Below are 22,423 nucleotides of genomic sequence, written 5' to 3' on the forward strand. Positions count from 1 at the left end.
TCACAGCCTTCAGTATGTGTACAAATTCAAGGCATCGGAAGACAACCACACTGAGAGGCTTATGTGTGTTGTCTTATATTCTTTGAAGCCTTGTCCACACTTACACTTGTATTTTTAAAATGGAGTGCGAGAGTGTTGGGTAAAGCAAATATACTGACAACCTTGTTATTTCCACTGTTGTGATTTGTCCTTATGGAGGCACTGGAGGAAAGGTCATGTGAACTGAACTCAAAACTTCTAAGGGTACCGCCTGACTCGAGTACCGATCTGTGCCAAATTTCAGTACCTGAGAGCACATCTGGGTGGGAGAGAGTGAGGCTATGTCAACCCAGCCAACAATCAGCAACTGGCCGTGGTTTGGATTTATTTTAAAACATACTGCAGGGGACCGATTTCCAGGTTCTAGTACTGGGGTCTGTTCAAATGGAAACGGTTCCCCGATCACACTGAACAGTGGCTGGCTTTCAAACCAGCTGTGAAGTCACAGAAGCCGATGGTGCATCCACTTGTTGAACTGAGATTAAGGTGAGCACACAGAAACTCTTCAGCAGATGAAAGTGAAAACAACCGTCGAACTCTGCAGAGTGAAGGTCAAACATCCACTTGAAGGCTTTGACTGGAGAGGGGATTTAAGAGGCACATCTATCAAAAATAGGCTTTAAAAATGCATGACAACATATGGTTTTGTACAGTACTGATAAGGCTCAAAGCTGAGTGACACCACCACCCTTCCCAAAATAAGATTCAACTTTAGGTGAAGGACTTGAGTTCATCATAGTTTAATGAAACTTCCTTATAATACAAATTCAACTGATGCCATTTTGTTCATTCTTCAGTAAATAAAATCTATGAGACAAAATCTGTGACTTTTGATCAATAACAAACTACAAAAATAACCGTCCTATTGAAACCTCTGACATCTCATGTCACCATGCATGCAAACTAACAGACATATCAAAGCAGGATTGTTATTTGTTGTTAATGTAGACGCCATATTATTTAGCTATTAAATGTTTCAGCAAAACTGGCTGGAAGTAAACACCACAGCTGAGAAGTGATACATGTGTAGCTTATCACAGAGCAGGCTGATACACTCAGCTCAAACACACACAGCTTCACATGGAAATGAGCCATTTCTCTGTTCACCCTCATCAAACATGTCAGCAGTGCAATTGACAATTCTATGTTACATTTCTGAAAACAACAGGGTCACAATACTGAAATGACTAATAAATTAGACCAACAAAAATAGAAACTAAAAGTCCATGCATTTATAACTTGATAATATTGCAGACATGTGCAGGAAAAAAAGTAAAAAAAATATTTTAAGATCCATCTTATGAAACAAATGGAGTGAAAGAAGCAAAATGAAACAGGATCATTGTTCCTGACCAAAATCCTGGGTGCTTTTTGAGACAATACTGATTTCACAAAGAAAAAAATGTAGTTGAGACAACTAGCTGGACTGAACTTGAGAGTAATGTCGCAATAAATGCGTGATTGGATTTAATAGAGTCCTTCCAGCGGGTGTGGAACACATTCTGCCCTCTGAAGCATTGGCAGGAAGGGTTGAGTTGAATTGTCAGTAACGTAGAAGTAGAAATGAGTGAGCAGTATTTCTGCATGTCACAACACTCTTGTACTGATGGCACTGCTGACGTGGACATGGTAAACATGGAGGTTTGATTTAGCATAAACAGCAAATAAAAACAGGAGCAGATCTGAAAAAGATGATAAAATATATTTCTAAATCAGAGGAAATGAGGCCCTGGACAGTATTTGAGAAATTCTGGAAAATCTGTATCAAAATCTATGTTTGCCCCTAAGCAACAAGAAACATCAGCACAGAAATGTCAAGAACTGTTTGAGGTCTTTAGAAACGTGCTGTCATTACATAGTTTGTCCTCCAGAGAGACAAGATGATTACTGGACTGTAAAATGTCCCGCTCACACACAATTCCTTAAGAACAAAGCTTAAAGGATACCTTTTGGTTGTGTCATCTGTTTATGTTAAAAAACAATTATCAGGCATTATCGATGTTATTGGCATTACCTGATACTCTCCCTTGATGATTAACTTTGACGTTTTTATTTTTAATTGAATATTTTTCTTTGTAAAGCATTTTTTGCCACAGGACCTTCCTACCAATGACAAGCCTGGGTTGGAGCCAGTTCCTGAGCTGCATTTTGAGTCATGTGAAACCCTTCCATTGCCAAAGAACTGGTTGTTACCTGGCTAAACTGGTTCCATGCCAGCCCCTTCAAGCTGCTACATCAAATGCTGTTGTACAATGTGTTTGTTGCTGGGGAGCAGTGACTGCGGATAAGTGAAGAGTTTGTCTGGATTAAAGATGCACTGCCCCTCAGACCCAGCATTGACCCTTCCTGGAACTGAACTGTAGAGGTTCAGAGTTGTGTGATCTTCACATGTCAAATGGGTAAAAAAAATAAATAAAAAAGCTAAGTTAAAGTTTCAGACTATGGAAATGGATTCAAGCTAAAAGAAGAAGGTTTTTAAAAGGGAAAAAGCTGAATTAAAGATCTACCATTGTTGGAGGATAAACATGCACTGCAGGCACAAAGCTGTTTTACATGTAACCAATGTATTCAAATAAAAAGAAAAGTAAAACATGAAAAACTGACTACAATTTGGGACACTTACACTGCACCATCTTTCTGTGCGTAAGCATTGTGCTTAGAAAAGTAACTGCAAATAGTGAGGATCGCTCTGATGATGCAGAGAAACTAGGGCTGGATATCAAACCTGTGTATGTTTTGGTACCATCGATCGAAATGTGCACCAAAAGATGGCATCTGTGAGTATGTTGTGTTGTCAAAGACACCCTCAACAAAACAACACCAAGTGCACACACAATCTAATACTGCTCTTCTAGTGCATCTTCAGCATCGACACTTAGACTGCATGGAGCTTCAGGAGCCTGTGTAACAGCAGCCAGATAGAAATCATCCAGACAGAGCGGGACCAACAGCAGTTCAACCTCAATGAAACTGCTGATATAGACAAATGTGTTGACAAACTGAAATCGATGACTAAAAATGAAACGCTTGGTTTAGACAGCGGTGAGGGACACTGGAGCTGTACTGTGCTGTGCCATACACATGTGATGGAGGGGCGTATGAGCTAAAATGAGAGTTCCTCTTTTCATGAAGAACATTTGTTTTAAAAATCGTTATATTCATAGTTATTAAAGGGTAAGGTAATGAAAAAAGTATTGTTTTAGCATTGGTACCAAAACTCACCAATATGGAAAAATGATACCCAGCCCGAAAAAACAGCAATACATTGACATTACATGAACTGTGGCTGACGGTGATATGTGTAGTCCAGCAGTGACCTGTGCATCGGTTTAGCGACCTTTAAACTGTAACAGTTCCATAAGTAAGCAGAGCTTTTGGCTCACATATATAAACAGTAAAGGAGTGGTTAACAGAATATCTGTCACAAACAGGAACCATAATGAAATTCCCAAACACAAAGTGAACTCACTGTCACACCAGTACATTACAGAAACATCTAGAGAACAATGAGAATCATTCCTCATTAAGAAGACCAATACATACTGGGATGATGTGCCCTCCAGGTGCCTTGATTCAGGCCAATGACAGAGCAGCAGGTGTGTCACGAACGAGGAAGGCGAATACGATGGCTGCTCTCAGCCCTCATTGCATTTCAGAGAGCAAAGGCCCAACAGGTGCCCTCCTTCAGAATAAAGCATCCTTTTAATCCTTTTACCTTGTTTGTAACAAGTCCTTCAGATGGAGAGTGGTTATTTCAATTACAGGGAACAACACTCACAACTGTTTAGGAAAAGAAATGAATTTTAAGATTTCCTTGAGCAAGAAAGGTCTGTTTTGTCCAACAATGGGCGATTCCCTCTCATAGGCCAGCTCATCAATCTTGTATATAGTGGTTTCAGTCAGACCCACAGAGTCCTTGTTGGTTTTTAGTACAGATGTTTGGGACTGTAGTGGTGAAGTCCTCAGTAGTTGTGTACAGGTCTCTCCTTCTGGTGTCCATACAGGAGAGTGTTGTTAGGGAGGGGTTAGGAGGGCATGCTCAGGCCTCAGAGCTCAGGGAGGTCCGTGTTGGACTGGGAGGGAGACGAGCTGCTGCACTGTGCTCTGTCCGGAAACTGTAATCATACTGACAGAGAGAGGGAGAGTTCAAAATCATTACTTTGTCATGTGGTCTGACAGAAATCAGCCTATTCTCAATTCATCAATCATTCATCTAATCAACATCTGGGCTGTACAATGATACAGTTCAAACTAAGGACTACAGTGGCCTCTGGTGGACATAGTGTGTAATTACAGGGACGTTTCAATTTGTTGGGACCATAAATGGCAACGTGGATCCAAGATAACACCAGCTCTCATATTTCAAGTTTCTCTATTAGGTGAGCACTGTATTACCATAGCTAACAGAAATGATGAGTAAAGCTCTGAAAATAAGATTTCATTTGTAACAAACTGGAATTTAAAACTATAGAACTGTAATAACTTTCACTTGATTACATGTGTCTACTCACCTCTTTCTCAATCTCAGCCAGTGACTTGATTGTAATACCCATCAGATCCACCTGCTGAAGCTGAACATGGAGAGCAGTGACGTTAGTTAGTTGTCCTGTCATTCAGTTGCAACGACTCTAATCATATCCAGTCAAGCAAAAGGGCTGGCTTACAGGCTAAGCATTCTTTTTTTTAACACTCGTTATATTAAACATACAGTAAGTGGTGAGCTTGAGCAGCACAAGACTGTAGAACTCTGCTGCAGGAGGATGAAACCTGTGAACCACTGTCAGGTCAACCTGCTCCCAAAACTCTTAAGATTCAAGTCCGGCAACTTACATCGGACGAGGCACAGGCAAACTTCTCAGAGATCATGAAAGGCACTCCATCCATTGCTGAAAGAGACAAACAAAGGCTATATAACAGCAGCACCAAAGAAGTAACAGAGAAAAAAGCATTTATTCAGAAAATTCACAAAAAAACAACAACAAAAAAACGCTAAAGGGGGCCAAAGGGTGCTGTGCACTGACTGTTTGATTGCTATTTTGTTTTATGGAAGAGCAGCAGTGAAAATTACAAAAGGGCTGAATGAAGTGCAATGTAGACTATTAGACAGTGTGTTGGTAAATAAAGACACACCCAGCCAGTCACAACAAAGGTTTCATCGCTCTGAAACATTTGAGCCAATCACAACATGATTTGACAATGTGATTCAATAAACACGAAATGGAAATCAAACTGTTGTCTGGATGGAGCAGAGGGTCCACAAATCTGCAGCCAGAGGCAGGCGGTGTGTTTCAACAGTTAGTTAGTACAATGATTATAGAAATAAAACAAAAATGCTGATGAAGCCATTTACATCAATCTGACGCTTTTTCAGTCACAGTGCACATTGTAAATAGTCACATCATAACAGCAGCAGCATTTGCCCTGCAAAGTATCTCAAAATCTCCATTTCTGCTTGAAATAAAGCAGAAAAGGAGGCAATGCCGTTTCCAATATGCATACATATTAACATTTTACAACAAAATGTGCATGTTTGAAGCAATTTCTTTCACTTCTTTATTCAGTTGCTATAGGCTATTTAATTGTGAGGTCAAATTCATCAGTGTACCTATTAAAGCAGTGAGACACAGGAACTGAATCACTAATATGCACACTGCAGTACATGTTGGCACAATATTACATTGCAGATTTTCCTCATGATGTGAAGGCCTGATCTGAACTCAACAGCCCTCTGAAGACATGAGCACTGACCACAATTACCTCACTTTATAAAAATGTCCACACTGTGAAGCTCTAAAGCTTGAATTAGTTCTCACTAAGACAGTAGTACAGGAAAAACACAAAGCAAAAGGGGATCAGAAAACGAGGCACTCTGTTGAACCATGCCTTTAAATAGCTCCACTGAGAAATAATACAGCTTTCAAGGCTTTTTCAAACAGTACCTCTATCTGATACTTTCCTACTACATTGGACAGCAAAAAGGACTGAACCTGCTGACACTTGTCATTTTGACAATTATAACGTGCTCTGATGATGAGGCTGCAGCTAAAAACTATAAATAACCAAGTCTCGAAAAATAGAATCATCCGCAAGAAAAAAAACTAATCAGCTACACCAGCAACTCTGAAGGGCAAGTGATAACACGCTCACAATGGCATAGCATGCTGTTTAGCAGGCAATATTTACCATGGTTCAGGATGCTGGCATGTTAACATTTGCTAAATAGCACTAAACACAAAGTACAGCTGAAGCTGATAGGAACATTATCAGTTTTGCAGGTAGCATTGAATGAAGTGAAGCTTTGATGTGGTCTGTTGAAAAAAAGAGAGTTATTGGTACTCATCCTGAGGGAACATGAATGTTCCACTGCCCAATAACTATTTATGGGGCAGGTTAAACCTCCCCCTATAATGTGAGTCCTGTCTCAAGTTGGATCTGTTCAGATTTTGCCAGCATTAAACTGACTGCCCATGTTTGTTAAATAAAGCTGCACATAAAACACCTGCCTGCGAACTAAGCAGTAAATATCTGTGTTAAGTACACACATACTTGTTAGTGTTCTAAGCCTAGCACAAAACATCAAACCAATTACTTTAGCAAACTTTTGGAAGTGATCTTCCCAAAACCAGTGGTTTCACTTTAAACAAAAAATAAGCTGCACTATTTTGTGCACAGAGACATGAATGCTTATCATAACATGGGCACAGAATACTTCATTCTAAATGGCTGGACCCGTCTGCATTATATTCCGAGAACTGCACAGCTCTGATATCATGCTATCATTGAAATACTAATTAGACCTTGTAACTTAAAGGCCGTTGGTTTCAGGCTTTGTCTTTTGCTGGCTTTGCGAATACTTTTGCATCTCCTGCTCTTCCCAGTTTATCTTCTTCAGCCTATGATTACATTGAAGCCAATGTGGGAAATTGTAGCTTCTAAAGTACATGTTTACACACACTAACAGCACCATCAGTGGCATGACTTTGACTGGCACATCTCAAAAAGACATTTGGGATGTTGAGAAGAAGACAGTCACAGAATGTCGCTGACCTGAGATAGCATACAGGTTGGAGTTCTGGTGTTCATAATCTGGCCTGGTAGTGTTCTTCCCTCTGAAGCTGGCCGGAAGAGTCATAGAAATATGCCTTGGGACAAAAAGAAGAAATTCAGCATCTGGTTAGTTTAATGGAAATAAAACACGGAGTCAATGCATCTGTCCTACATGTCCGTACTGTGCTAATGTTCAATGATGTCCTCTGAAAGCCTTAGATTACTGCTGACACACACTCCGAGCTCTAAACCTGGAGGGGCAGGAGCAGAGTACTGGAGAAAGATGAGATGAGAACTGTGTTACACGGATTTGTCACCAACTGTGCTGTTAAGTGGATTCATGGATCACATAAAACCTACACCATTCAAAACTGGCGATTAACACCACAAATCATTATTACTTTAATTACTACATCAAATACTCCTTCTCGTAGTCCGAGGACATCATTGTGTCTTGTATCTATTGCAAATAAACGTCCATAAATCCATATAGAGACATCAGAAAAAAGGCACAGTTGTCTCTGTTTTGTCTGAGGGCCCATGCTGTCAAAACCTGTGACACAAATCAGGGCAGGTCCACTTTGACCTTTCATAAATACAAATATATTGGGGTATCATGGCCAAAATGCAGGACACCAAGGCCAAAACCAAACGTGTAGTAACAATTAGTGATAATTAGTTAGTTACAGGGGGTTGCATTTGCTAATGGGCTAGAGATACCCTCCAATCACCAAGGAAAGCTGAGTTAACAGGAGTCTGTCTAACTTGCCTGGAGAGTGTGTGTGTGTGTGTGTGTGTGTGTTTGTGTGTGTGTGTGTGCCTTGGTGTGGCTGATTTTTTTTTGCAGTGGTGGTGTTTTTGGTTGGCCAATTCTGCAACTGACAAATGGATAGCATAGGATAGCATCACCATTCAAAACAGGTATTCAAAGTTATTGGACAGTTCCAACAAAACAATGTGTATCAGAAATACAACTTCACAGACAACTTTCCTCCTTTGCTTTTGTCAACATGGCAGCAATCAGACAGCGCTTCTCTTTGTTTGGCAGCTGAATGCATCACCTTTTCAAGCTGTAATCTAAAGATAGCTCTAAGGACTGAGCAAAGAGTCTGAGTCATGTGTACATGTGTGCTAGCTGGATAAGTGAGGATATATCAAACATGTGTACAAACACATCACTTGGGTGTACATACTTGGGCAAAGGAGCTGCTGGGACCGGGGCTGAGCTGGAGGAGGAGTTCATATTCTGGATGTTGTTGGTGGTGGGTGTGTGGGTGGAGTCCTGGGCCCGAGGTACATTCCCCATGCGATACCAGATTCCCATGTTGTTGAGCTCTCTGTCAAACAAGTTCAGAAGCATTAATAAGCAGAGAGAGCTGAAAAGATCTCAGATAATGTAGAAAAGTTATAGGGTTAACATGAATATGTCCACTTTGTCTTTTGCTTCACCCATTTCAAATATGAGCGGATGTTACATCTGTTTTTTTCTGTCCTCATGAATACTTTCTCTGAGGCATTAAGGCTGGAAAAGCTTCTCTGGATGTACTGGACAGAATGTATACGGTAGTCGCTGAGAGACATTTGTGTATATCTTTCTTTTACACCTGGATGTATATTTAGTGCATACATTTTACATGTTTTTTTTCTTTTCTGTTACAAACCCAGCCCCATAACCAGGTCGACACAACTCGACAGGTACTGTAAGCATCAGCTCCCCTGAGAGGCTCTGTGACCTGCAATTACCAACTTCAGTCCATTTAAGCAAGGGCAGTTTTTAATCCCCCAGCAAACAGTAATGTGGTCTCAACTACAGTCCAAACACCTGGATAATGTAAGGATACTTAGATTCTCGTACTGACAACTATTCGTCATGTCTACAACCAAAATTAAGGTCCCATCATGTCCGGAGCTGCTGACCCTATAAAGGTGTACTGAGGAGGGGCCTGCTTGGAGCGTCCCAGGATGCGGATGTCACAAATGGCTGCCTCTGTGGAGTCCCGTGGAATAAACTTGATGCAGAGTCGCCTCTTCCTGAAGGCCTGCTCCTCTATGGGAGGCACAAGAGACAAAGAGACAGTCAGACAGACAGACAGTCTGCTCATTTACTACACATTAATGCTTGAGAGGCTTTCTGAAGATTAACTTTTATTACTTTCTATTATTAGGACCCAACATTTCTGTTCACAGGTTATTTGCACTACACTATTCACCGTTACTGAGTTTTATTGAATTTAAATAATAATATTAGTTGCACGTTAGCTAACATAACAGCTTTTTCATTAATGAAAATAAAACTGTATGGCACTAGACCTAGTCCAATGGAAAACAATTTCTACCTGCATTTACCATCAAATAAACACACTGCAGAGACAACTTGACAGTAAAGTCACTAACAACCTTTTGACCTCTGATCACAAAAACGTACTTAAGACAATGTCAACTTCTACATAACAGCAAGGAACCCTTAAAGTCTGCCTTGGGGATTTCTGGGGAGGAATAATGCCTACTTTCTTTATTTTTTCATCACTCATTACTCATCACTCACTCATATGGTTCATCAAGAACCATACCTTTTCAGAACCTCAGGCAGAAACATCAGTTGTTTGTAGGGCTGCACCCCAAAAGATTTTTCTAGTCAACTAGTAGTTGTTAGTTCAAGCCGTTAGTTCTAGTTGATGCATGTTTATTATATTAAGTTCATTATTAAAATAGATGGTTTTGGTTAATTGATAATATTACCCACATACCTGAGAAAAGCTGAGAAAGAATGTTAGGACATTATTCACATTGTGGTACATTACAGAGAAATACAAAAGTGGAATAATGAGCCTTTAAAATCTAACTTTTAAAAGCATACGCAGGAAGACAGCCCACTGCTAACGACAATGCTAACGGCAACAACCGTAAAGACTCTCAATGTGTGTCTTTTTCGAAACATGGGAAAATAAATTATGTCCAACTTCCCCAAAACAAATACTGGCAGACTTATCAACAAACCAACAACAGATCAGATGTAACATTTTAAGACATTTTTGTTAGACCTTGAATACCAAAAACTAAATTAAGGACATTTCAAGTCTTCTTAAGGATCCACAGGGACCCTTATTGGACATTTAAAGATTCAATTTGAGTAATTTTAAGACACATTTAGCACACAGTGATGCTATCAATGCCTTTCTACTTGACTTGGAAACTTACGAGTGTCAACAGTCTCCTGGATTGGAATGAAACCCACAGGTAGAGTGTCCTTTATATCGATTAGCTTCATGTCCACAAGAACATTGCCTAAATGGCTCTGTACAGAAAGGGATAGAACCAGGGGAGAGAGGGGGACAAATGATGGGAGGGACAGAGAATATGGGGAAAAATGTGCAATGGTGGGAAAAAGAAGAAGAAACGGGTGAAGAGGGGGGAGTGAATATAACCTGCTCAAACCAGTTTGACAGACATAAGATTGCAACATACAGCCCTGGTTGGTGAGGTGAGTTAACTCACATTTTCTTTAGAGAAGACCCTGGTGAAGCAGAGGTAGCGGGTCACCTTGGATTTGAAAAGGCCATCTTTCCACAGGTCAGCATCCAGGCCGTCTGTTGTTGTAGAGACCTGGATGCAGACACGTCAAGGGAGGAGGGGTCATCAAACTGAGACAAAAGCTAGAACATCTCGTTGTCACATGATTCATTTAACCCCTCTCAGACCTTTGATAATAATGTTGGTCTGTCTGAACGATAGACGAAACCTCTGACTGTTAATCTACAGTGTTGGTAGTACTCACTGCAAGACACGACTATAGCAATGGTTTAACATGTCTATGAACCACCAAATCATAATACAACAAGGAATTACCCAGAATACATGAGTGAAATTGTCACAACTTAATTAGAGTAAGGTCTAATTTTCAATCAAGTAAAAAAACAAAACAAAAAAATCAGTACTACTCAGAAATTATTTGGGTTACATAACTGAAATTGATCGTTATTTTGAATGGCAGTGTGGTTATTCAGCTGTCGAACTGCCCTGAGTTGTGTTGAGTGACTTACCACATCATATCCAGTGGGAGCCCTGTTCCTGGAGGCTACTACTCCGACTCCAGTGATTGGGTCCATGGGCATCTCTGGCAAAGCTTCAGAAAGCTCCCGAACTTCAGGCATCTTTGGAGGGTTCTGCAACAAAAAGCACCATGATAGATGAACTTCTTGGAAACTGGTCTAATGAAGTAGGAGATGGGTGGGATTTGCATTAGCTGGTCAGTTCACCTGAAATGAAGGTGAGCAGAAGGAAAATTGTATTGTCCTCTGCTGCACATACTGGGATGCTTTCTGTAAACTTAAGTTACAATTAAGTTTTGCAAATACGCTAAAATGTATTTAATCAGACTCCACCCAACTCCCAGCTAATTCAAAAAGAGGCGAAGCCTTGCAGACCTGAGGCTAGCAGCTAGCTGTCACTCACAGTGGCCATGCCCATAATGCATAACTTTAAGCCTTATTAGAATTTAAAAAGTCCAAAGGTTCGCTCTCCCTCTCTTTTTCTAGAACAGAAACAGTTCACGCTTTGTTGTGTCTACATGTATTAGGTATGTTATGTATTGAACATTAATTTAAGGCTCTGTGACATTTACTTCTTGTTTGAGGACAGAAAAAACACTGCAGGTTAAGTAGAAAGGTCAGTGCTTAACATTTTGTGCAGTGCAGAGGTCAATTTTAAGAATATGGATTGATTTTAAACACATTATCCCACCATAAGTTTGAGCTCTCCTTGGCTTAGATAGCAAACAGCTACTGTAATAAATCTAACCAGGACATTGTTCAAAATTTAGAAACTCAACTCAAACCAGGATCAATTCCTCTCTGTCATCACCCTCTGCCATATTTGCATCAAATAAGCTCTAGCTCGCATGTCTGTATCCCCCTGCAGCAGAGATGTTGCAGGCATGAGCCAAAGAATTGGTGTCAGACAGACAGACTGACAGCAGACAGCAGAGGAGGCTTTCCTGTAACAACAAAACCAGCTGAGCTTCTGTTCCAGTATGAAGTGTGGAGATAATGTTAGATGTTTTCCCACATCCAACCCACTACTCTGATTATTTAATTGGCTTCAAATGAAGCTTCATGTTCATACAGTTTCTCTTGACTGTCCCTCAATATTGAATACTGCAACATTGCTCCAGTGTGAGTCTAGAATTGATGCTACTAGCCACATTAGTTGTGGAACTTGCTAAAGCCAAATTCAGTGGCTAACCAGCAAAATATACACTAAAGCAACACAAAAATGGCAAAATATCCAATTCCTACATTTGAAGTCTGTATTAATCCATCCTTGAGCTTCAGCTTTGAAGTGAATCCTGCTTTGTATTGGCCCTCAAAGCCGTCCAAAGTAATATAGTGAGAGTTTTCCAGTTGGTGTTCTTGTTGTGACATTTCCATAAAGTTAATCCACTGGGTGTCATTTTCTCATCTCGTGTATTCTCTGCCTGCTGTCACTGAGCAGTGCAGGGACATGACGATGTGATTGGTTCTGTTGTGTGCATCTGAAGTGCTGACTGGTTCATAGATTGAACGTTGTACAACCAAACTCGGTTCTAAAGAATTTGAATTTGCAGATAAAACTTGTCGGCTGTCAGCTCCCTCAGAGTTTCATATCATCCCATGTAGCCAACAAACCCTCACTGGTGAGCATTCCCTTTGCATGACATCACATTAAAAACAGCACACCACAAAATAATACAACATACGACCACACCCACAGAGACACATTCTTACATGTTTGACTGAAAGCCCAACTATCCAGCCTTGTGGTATACTGCAACACAGCAGCATATTAATAAGATGTAAGTGTGGGATTTGCACAGAGCAGGAAACTGTCTAAAAGCTGCCTGGACAACAGAGGCCTCCTGCATAGCATCTCCTTGACTACCACAGTCCTCTGTTCAGAGCCGTGACACAAAGAATAACGCTCTGTAGAAAAGGCTGACTGACTCAATAGTTGTGTGTCAGGTTAAAGAACAAAACTGATCCCTGGACGGTGCAGACCAACCATCTGACAAAATAAACTCCTGACTGATCCAGACATCACAAACAGGCATCTGTAGCTGAGTACATATTCACATACACATCAGTGACCTATTCTGATTAAGACCCACTTTTCAGCATTTACCATGTAGAAACATCAATGTAACCAACAAACCTGGTTTCATTAGTCAGGTTAAGGGATTACTAACAAGATTCCTTTTCTTGGACACTGAGCAGTGCAATTGTGGCAGCAATGTAGTGGCATGAAAGGAGAGACAGAGGCCTGAATGCTGCTGAGTGAATTGGTGTTGCGTCGTTTGGGAATGGTCATTCGAAAGAACAAATCTTTTGAGTGAATGAACTGAACTGAATCACTTCCTGAAATGATCCATTCATCTGTTAGTTCAGCTGAGCTCTCAGTCAGTTGTGAGCTAACTTGCAGGGATACACTCACTCATTGATTCATGTCATTCGATCGCAGGAGGACTGGAGCATGTTCAAGACAGGAAATACAACATTTAGCTGCAATGATTCAACATCGCTGGTCTTGGACTGCAATCCAGATACATGACAACACTTAATGTTACCAAGCAGCGCACGCACGCACACACACACACACACGCACACACGCACACACGCGCGCACGCGCGCACGCACGCGCGCACGCACAGTTTTGAAAAGAGGACAACTATAAGGATAAACTCATTGGATATATATTAAATTAAAAACTGTACAAAGACAATATATTTAATGTTTCACAGTAGCATGAAAAGGTTTACCAGGGTACCCCTGATTAAAAATTTCTGTCACTGTGAACAGCTAAGAGAGTAAAAGATTTCCTGATTTCCAAATACATAAAGTTAAAGATGACACATTTCTTTCATATGTGAAGCAAAATTATTATATTTTTAATTTCAATCTTTGACAGTTTTCAAATAGTAAAAATTTAGTAAAAGTAAATAAAAATTTGGGCACCCCACATGGTCAGTAGTTAGTAACACCCCCTTTGGAAAGCATCACAGCTTGTAAAGGCTTTCTCTAGGCAGCTAAGAGTCTTTCAGTTCTTATTTGGGGAATTTCCGCATATTTCTTTGCAAGAGGTTTCTAGTTCTGTGAGGTTCTTTGGCTGTCTTCCATGCACTCCTTTGAGGTCTATCCACTGATTTCAGTCGTTTTTAGGTCAGGGACTCTGCGAGGGTCATGGCAAAACCTTCAGCTTAGTCCTCTTGAGGAAGTCCATTGTGGATTTCAAGGTGTGTTTGGGATCAGTATCCTGTCCTCTTTTCATCTTTATCTTTATTATAAACCCTGTGATGTTTGCTTCTAGGATTTGCTAGTATTTAATTGAATTCTTCCCTCTACCAGTGAAATGTTCCCTGTATCACTGGCTGCAACACAAGCCCAAAGCCTGATCAATCCACCCCCGTGCTTAACAGTTGGAGAGGTGTTCTTTTCATCAAATTCTGCACCCCTTCTATCCCAACACAGTGTTTGCTCATGGCAGCCAAAAAGTTGTATTTTAAATTCAGTCCACAGGATTTGTTTCCAAACTGCACCCGGCTTGTTTAAATGTTCCTTTGCAAACTTTTACTGCTCAATTTTGTGGTGAGGACACAGAATTTTTCTTGACTGTTTCATGAAGGTCATATCTGTGCAGGTGTCGCTACACTGTGCAACAGTGCACTGCTACGCCAGTCTGCTGAGTCTTCCTAAAGGTCTTTTGTCAAACACGCCAACAAGAAGTTCTCGTAGGAAGGTTTGTTGTTGGTCCTTAACTTAACAGCAACACATTTCAAAGAAGTTGGGACAAGAGCAACAAAAGACTTGGAATGGTCCAAAAACACTTCATAAAACTGTTGGTGAACACAGCTTGTTTGCAAATGGATAGATCTTTTCAGTGCTAATATGGAGAAAATATTGCCAGCTTAATTTTATTTGATCCAGTAGGTAGGTGAAAGCATCTGCAGGAAATTACACTATATTTACACTATTTTAAAACCTGTTTTTTTTTTCATTAACAAGTTAAAAATGCACTTGTTTTTAAGGAAAGTGGAGCATACGTGTGTAAAGACATAAGGAATTAGTGTTATGTGTGATAAGACAACACCTGGCTAGCGCTGTATTTAACATTAACTGAAAATGCTGGTTTTATGTTTTTATGTTGTTCTTAATTTCATTTACTGCACCAATTACAGTTTGTAATGGTTGCTTGTATATGTCTCTGTGGTCATTATCTATGCGTGTATTACAGTTCAGTGTTGTGCATTTCATTTCTTTAAAGTTAAACCAGGGACAAGGGCTGCAAATTAGCTACAGGTCTCATACATATTGCATTAGTTACATTTTATTTAAATGTAACAAAGCCCACTTGTATTGTCCCTGTTAAATCAATAAATAACCGATTTAAGTAACAATCACACTGCTGCCCTTTGAATACGATAGGAGAGATAAGACTTTATTCATCCGAGAGAAATTCGAGTGTTACAGGCAGCAGGCAATATATGGGAATAAAGAGCAGCATGAACCATTTCAAGACAATTTGACGAAAAGCTTTGCTGACCAGCTACATACCGAATTCACCACAACGCCCTGATCATTAATACTAATGTTACATCATTTTGAATCAAGTAAGCGAAGCACCCCTGTGAATAGAAAAGCACCAATAACTGAGACCACAGATAATCTGAATTTGGCATGTACTCTTCACCATGGCCATGGTACCCTCTGGTTTTGTCGTGCAACAGAACTGGCTAACCGTGTCGGTTAGCTAGAAAACTTCATTAACCCAGGTAGTTCTCCCCATCCATGTCACTAAACGATGACCAGTTTGCGTTTATCACTCTACTTGTCTTAATACGGACCATGGTTTGTCAGCTGTAACGCTAGCTGAAAGGTAACGTAGCGGAGATAGCTTAGCTATGTGACACAAATAACAAGCTAGTCAGCTAGCACGCTAGAAGTAACCAAACACCAGCTGCGACAAACGGGCAAGGCTGTCAGACGTTAACGTTGGCTAGGGTGTTCCTGGTTAGCCCAGTGGGCAAACGTTATCCGCCGGGTGTTTAAACGGCTTACCATACAAATACTAATTTAGACAAACCACACTAAGTCACTGTGGTATTCAGCCGCCCAAGACAAAGCAATGTTACACGCCTTAATGCCTCTGAACACACAGAATCTGCAGTAACACTAGCTGCTAATGTTAGCTAACTAGCCGAGTAGCACAGCCCTCTTACCCTGCGAGGTTAACAGTTGAATCCGATCGGTCGTCGTGTGTTTTCTTCTGTGCTATCGTCTCTTACACCTTTTCACAGCTTCGGGGAGACTCGCATCTTTACGAAACTGGGAAACAACGAACCAACACAAAACATAAGCTGCTTAGTAAATATTTGCATTGTGGCTCTGCAGCTAGCGGTTTCAGGAGGGTGCCATTAGTGGAGCTGTTAGAGGGGACTGGGGGGGGGGGGGTGATCAGTGAACCGACTGGAGGAGCCTCCCACCCACTCCCTCCCAGGTGCCTACATGTAAACATGTAAACACGAACGTTTGCTAATAATGCAGGAGCTTGGACGCTTTCTCTTCAGTGCTTGAGAAACCTTCGCTGTCAGTGAAGGATCTCTACAGAAAAACTGATGAATGCAGAGTTCCGGGACCATGTCGAACATGAAATGGTTTTCTCCAATTTGTCTTTATGTACAAAGCTGGATTACGAAACTGCACCGGGGCCCCAGACTCTCAGGGGAGGGGGCAAAGATTCCAGGTTCACCATGTAGGAATTAGTTTGTAATAATTGAATTGATTGTAAATTTGCTTGTGAATACTGCATGCAGCACTAAATCCTATTAGAAACTGAAATGTTAGGGGTGACAAAAACTTTAGCATTATTACCTGATCGGAGGTCCCATCTTGTGGAGGGACCCTGGGTTAAAACCTCGTTTTATGGCCTATATTGTTTAAGTATGTAATATTGTTCTTAAGTGGTGTATTTTATTATATACAATTGTGGTCGATAAGGCTACCACAAATTTCTTGTTGTAACACATACACAATATAGAAAGAGTGGTGGAAAGAGGAGGATCAGTAGGGCCTGCATGCAATTCTTGTCCCCAGGCCCCCAAGCTGGTTCATCGGTCCTGACATTAACATATCACACTGTTCAAAAGTGAGCAAATTCAACAGAAAATTGTAGGGAAAGGTCAATTTTATGCTAGACCTGTCTGTTTTTTTTACTTTTTTCTGAGAAGTTGAATGGGGGCAGTGTGATCGGCATGTAAAACCCATGAGGCAGAATAAGGAAACCCCTAATGCCAATGCACTCATTGTTTGACTTCATCCAGAATGTACCTGTTTATACACCAGTTTCACTTGTAGAGGCTTTCGATTGTCACAGGGCCAGCAACTGAAATTATATGAGCACCTGTCCACTGAGCTCGCACTGTGGGAATCAATTCTTCAAACCATCTGATTCATACTTGGCGTACTAGAGTTACTGTTATGAATAAAAAATAGCGCTTTGACATACCTTGGTTTCAGGAGTACTATACATTTTTTAGAAGAAAACATAAGAAAAACACTGATATTCAACAATTTAGGCATAAAAACACATGTTTGAAAATAGCAGACAGATATCATCTTAATTGAGTGAAATTAATGGATTTGATGGTTCTAGGTCTCTACAGGCCTGAGGTCTGTGTTTAAGAGTCAAAGGGAGTCGAGTTATATCTAATACCCAGAAGTCTGGTGTTATAAAATGCACTTTGATTGCACTTTCTCCCATCTGATTCACACAGGGAGAGAGCAACTTGTTTACTTAACTAATCTGTTACCACCATTGCAAATACTGTAGTTAATGTGTGCAAATGAGTAGTGTCACTTTAATTAAGAAAAAAACTATGAAATCAGTATGTCAGTTATTAGCATACACCTACATCAGCTGTGGGTTATGATAGAACAGCAGCAAATATCTGTTTTTAGTCAAGATGTGGATCTGAATGTGGATTTTTTTAAGTGCTTATATTTACTTTGGTTTTTAGAATTTAAAATCTGACCTGGTGACCAAGTGAAAACATCAACATTTCTTTTCATCCATAATTACAATAATATGAATAAACGTATAATAAAATATAAATTAAGTTATATTTTACACAGTTATATTAAGACCTGAACTCCTTTGTGTGCACATAGACTGCATACAGTGAGACAGTGAGGCCTCTCACAGCCACGAGATGCTGCACATGTGCTGTGTACATTTTATAAGAGGCCTGAAAAGAACCTCTTCACTGATGTAAGCTGTGAACTTGTATGTTTTGAATGTCATCTTGAATATAATCTGTCTGATGGGAGGACCAGAGGACTTTCATAACTCTAAACAAACACGTGCGCAAACACAACTTCCCCTCAAGAAAAGCTGGCACCATTCCCTAAAACACACAAAGTGTCGAGGCTGAGTTCGTAAGCTTTCAGGGAGGTCTGACTGAGGCCCTTACAGGGAACTACAGTGCAGCAGGGATTTTTTTTTAAATGAGGGATTAATAGGTTTTATCTCACAGCCGAGGTGCGGGTAAAATGGTCAGTCACTCATACAATGATTACATAACTACGTGTATTTAAAAGATCCCACCACTGTTTTGCATGTTTAAGTCAATTTACTGTATGTAATGCAAACCAATGACTGCGTACAAATAAAAACTTTTAAAGAATAAAAGCCATGGGTCAGCATGCAGCATTCTCTGGTCTTTGAGCTTTAGTACCCAGAGGTTGAAGCCAGTCTACCTTCAGTCATTTGCAGTCCTGAGTATGCTTTGGAAATGTGTTGATTTGCAGTAATGATGAATCAGGTAACAGAATACAAAGTCTCCAATTTAAGGGTCCTGAAGTGTCTTCCTTTTCTTTTTTGGTGCATCTCTTGGTGCTCTCCCCCCACAGTTCTGCTCTCTGGTCACAAGAGGGTAATATTGACACAAAATTCCAAAACCACACACACAAATTAAATGGCCGCAAAATAAGCCAATAAGAATGTGTATTTTATCAGCCTAACTTTATCAGCTGCTTGACTGTTCCAGTGTTAGATTCCTTTGAATTCCTTTAAAATTATCTTACACTTTATGCACATCTTAGAAAAAATAAACTGTAGTTGTCTCATTGCAAAGAGGTTTCAGCTGCAAGAGGTTGTGCCCCAAAGGAATAAGATGCATCAGACAGTGTTGGAGAAAAACAAACAAACAAAAAAACTCACTGATGATGAATTTGCTGTACTTGTAGTTAAGTACATTAGAACAGTTAGAGGATTCACTAGGAATTAAAATATCCATACCAAAGTTTGGCCCTAAGTTGTTGAGATATGGTCCCCAACCTCCCACAGGCCCCCAAGTCCAAGGTCAATGGTCCCAACTGGTTTGTGGTAATTTGAGTAATGTAATTGTTGTTTGGGAATATGCATGACTACAACACAATCACCTGACATGATAAGACCTGCAATTAGGTCCTTTTTTATAACCTAACCATAACACACTTTGTCAAAATCTGCCTTTAATTAATAGTTCAACGTCGTGCTTACATGTTGCATGTTCCCAGATTAATTTGTTTTTAATCAATTTTCCGGATAGCAAATGTGCAAGGGACAATGTTCTATTCCAGTGCAGGAATATCATAGACAATGCACAGAGACTGAGAGAACACATAGTTAGGAGCCCAGCAGCTCAATAAAACAAAGCCTAATTTTATGTTTCACTTACAGAATACACTGATCCCCATGACATTCCCTGTTTGTGATATCTGAAAACTGGGCTTAATGCAGTAGAACCATGAGAAAAACAGAATTTGACTTTCTGAAGTTTGCTTTGCTGGTATTCACAGAAATAACACCACAGGAAAAGAGAAAATGTACCTCAGACTGATATTATATCATTCAAAACATTTTCCAGGGAGGTGAGTCTGCCGGGAGAGGTGTTGATTTTTTGTTACCCATGTAACCCTGGCCGAACTTAACCACCCGCAAATGTATTCCAGCTAGAGAAAATTGCTGTGTCGCAAAGAGAGATCCAATCTCTCAGTGCATGACACAGGACAGGAAAGGCTTCTTTCTGTTATTACGATGTGTCAGCTCATATTAGGTGCACAGGGAACTTGTTAGCCATTGGGGGAAAAAGGGGGAGGAGGGTAAGAGAAGCAGAAATATCTCTCAGTGGCATCTGCTACCACCACAACATCCTCCTTCCCCTGCACTGCTATGATTACTCACCCCAGATGGGTTTTGAATTAGATACGGCAGCTAGGGGTGGAGATCTGCACCTGGGGTTGTTGGAGGTAGGAATGGGGAAAGGGGAAAGATGGGTTTAGATTCTAGTTTGCATACTTCTTATAAAAAAGTCTTATCCTCTCGTCTGGGCTGATAGCTATAGCAGGGGATGTGTGGGAGGTTGCCAGAGGGCGTTTGAGAAGAAAACCATGTGAACATGTGTTATCATAAGGCATTTAGTGACCTTTCAGTTAATAAAACAGCAAAGCTCTAATGATCAGAGCGAGCTCGATGCTCTGTCCAGTATCGTATACCCCTCACCACCGGTGATACTTAGTAATGTTTATTGTAAAACCTAGCAACTCACTACAACCTGTGGGTTGAGGGTTGCATTACTGACAGTTGCCTCTGAAAATTGTGTTAAGGAGCAACATATTGTCTACATATTGTAAGGTCCGGTACCAAAAAGATCTTACTATCTTATTATACTAGGAGTGTGGATGTAAGGGTGTGGAGGTTGTGTTGATGGATCAGCCTTTGGTGGCCATTTTCCTCTAATGTCATGCTTAGGATGGGAAGCTCAAAATGCTGTAAACAAAAGTATAATGTTGCTCTGCTGTGTTCTGGGTTGCAAGTGGTATAAACATAAGGAATCTGACAAATCATTATCATTTCATCACTTCCTGATTGATCCGCAACTAAAAAGACAATGGATAGTGAAAATCTAGGTGGACGTCTGCCATATTTCGAGGTAAAACAACATACTTGAATATCCATTAGCTACTGTTAGACAGCAGCTAACATTACTGTGTCACTGCACATCTGAACTGTGTTCCAGTGAGCATAATGCCACACAAGGTTTGGGTCTGGTGAAGACACAGCAAGACATTAGGTGTGAGTTAAACTACATCCCATCTTGAGTGTAATGTCAGAGGGAAATATGGTCTATGGCCCAGCAGCAAGTCATTCCTCTTAATTAATTTTTAATAATTAATTTTTTAACTATAATTACAACTTTTGCCTAAACAAGTGATTTAGTTGGGTAGAACTGCAGTTAAACGGTTTGGAAAATAGGCGTATTCACTTTTTTACTGCGAGTTAGATGAGAAGGTTGATAGCATTCTCATATCTGCCAGTTGAGGGTGATGCTAGAGTCAGGAAACTTTACATTTGCATTAACACATATTCTGGAGGTACTGGACTGGAAGAAGGGGAGAACAGCTAGCCTGGCTCCGGTAAGTGAAAACTTGAAATTACCATTTCAAGCAGTCAGGTGCAGTGACTGTGTACACTTTCCAGGTCCTCCAAGTCTGGTGCCATATTGCCTATATTAAACCCATACCAAAACGTGTGCTCACTGTCCACATCTGGCAACATTTCTCATCTAAAGGGGTCAGGGAAACTTGTCAGAACTCAAGGAAAGATTGATGGAGCCAAATATATCCAATCCAATCCAACTTTATTTGTAAAGCACTTTAAAAAACAACCATGGTGGACCAAAGTGCTGTACAGAAAAAATAAAGAAAAATAAAATGCAAGGATAGAATACAACAATAGATTAAAAGACATAAAACAGTTGTACCAGTAAAACAATAAAATAAATAACAGTAAAACAATGAATAAAAATGGAATAAAATAATAAATACAATTAACATCTCAAGGTGTCAAAAGCCAAGGAGAAAAGATGGGTTTTCAGATGGGATTTAAAAACAGACAGGAAGGAGGCCTGTCTGATATGGAGAGGCAGATCATTCCAAAGCTTAGGAGCTGCTAAGGCACGGTCACCTCTGAGCTTGCGCCTAGTTTTTGGTACACTCAGGAGCAGCTGATCAGCTGACCTGAGAGAGCGGGAGGGTGAATAAGGCTGCAGCAGCTAAGAGAGGTAGAGTGGGGCGAGGCCATTGAGGGATTTAAAAGTAAATAAAAAAATTAAAATGTATGTGTAGTGAGGCTAAAATGGGGAAAATGTGCTCGCGTTTGCTTGTGCCAGTTAAAAGACGTGTGCCAGTTAAAAGACGTGCAGCAGCGTTTTGCACCAATATAATAATATAACCGAATAAAGACTGCTACAAGACTAAAAAGGGGTCAG

At 40.4% G+C, this 22,423-nt stretch overlaps 1 protein-coding gene across 2 annotated transcripts; it reads right to left on the bottom strand.

The window, feature by feature from the left end:
* Positions 1-769: 769 nt before the first annotated feature.
* Positions 770-16,536, bottom strand: mvb12ba (multivesicular body subunit 12Ba). Of its 2 annotated transcripts, none has more exons than XM_041959975.1 (10): positions 16,334-16,536; positions 11,127-11,249; positions 10,582-10,689; positions 10,285-10,381; positions 9,004-9,133; positions 8,280-8,423; positions 7,087-7,181; positions 4,870-4,925; positions 4,551-4,610; positions 770-4,165 (listed from the first exon to the last, which is right to left on the bottom strand). In XM_041959975.1, exons 2-10 carry the CDS (start codon positions 11,235-11,237, stop codon positions 4,079-4,081), a joined length of 888 nt encoding a protein of 295 aa, XP_041815909.1. In that variant the 5' UTR covers positions 11,238-11,249; positions 16,334-16,536; the 3' UTR covers positions 770-4,078. The 2 variants fall into 2 exon arrangements, with proteins under 2 accessions (XP_041815909.1, XP_041815910.1); XM_041959976.1 differs by lacking the exon at positions 16,334-16,536 and adding an exon at positions 12,381-12,478.
* Positions 16,537-22,423: the final 5,887 nt, after the last annotated feature.

The sequence above is a fragment of the Chelmon rostratus genome, chromosome 19 (genome assembly GCF_017976325.1).
Source record: "Chelmon rostratus isolate fCheRos1 chromosome 19, fCheRos1.pri, whole genome shotgun sequence".
Lineage (NCBI taxonomy): Eukaryota > Metazoa > Chordata > Actinopteri > Chaetodontiformes > Chaetodontidae > Chelmon > Chelmon rostratus.

What these genes read in the sequence shown, in the direction of transcription:
- mvb12ba (XM_041959975.1), bottom strand. Translation starts at nt 11,237, where the DNA reads ATGCCTGAAGTTCGGGAGCTTTCTGAAGCTTTGCCAGAGATGCCCATG. An exon ending in CTCCCACTGGATATGATGTG is followed by an intron (nt 10,690 to 11,126) that starts GTAAGTCACTCA and finishes GTCTGCATCCAG; the next exon opens with GTCTCTACAACAACAGACGG. An exon ending in GGGTCTTCTCTAAAGAAAAT is followed by an intron (nt 10,382 to 10,581) that starts GTGAGTTAACTC and finishes CTTTCTGTACAG; the next exon opens with AGCCATTTAGGCAATGTTCT.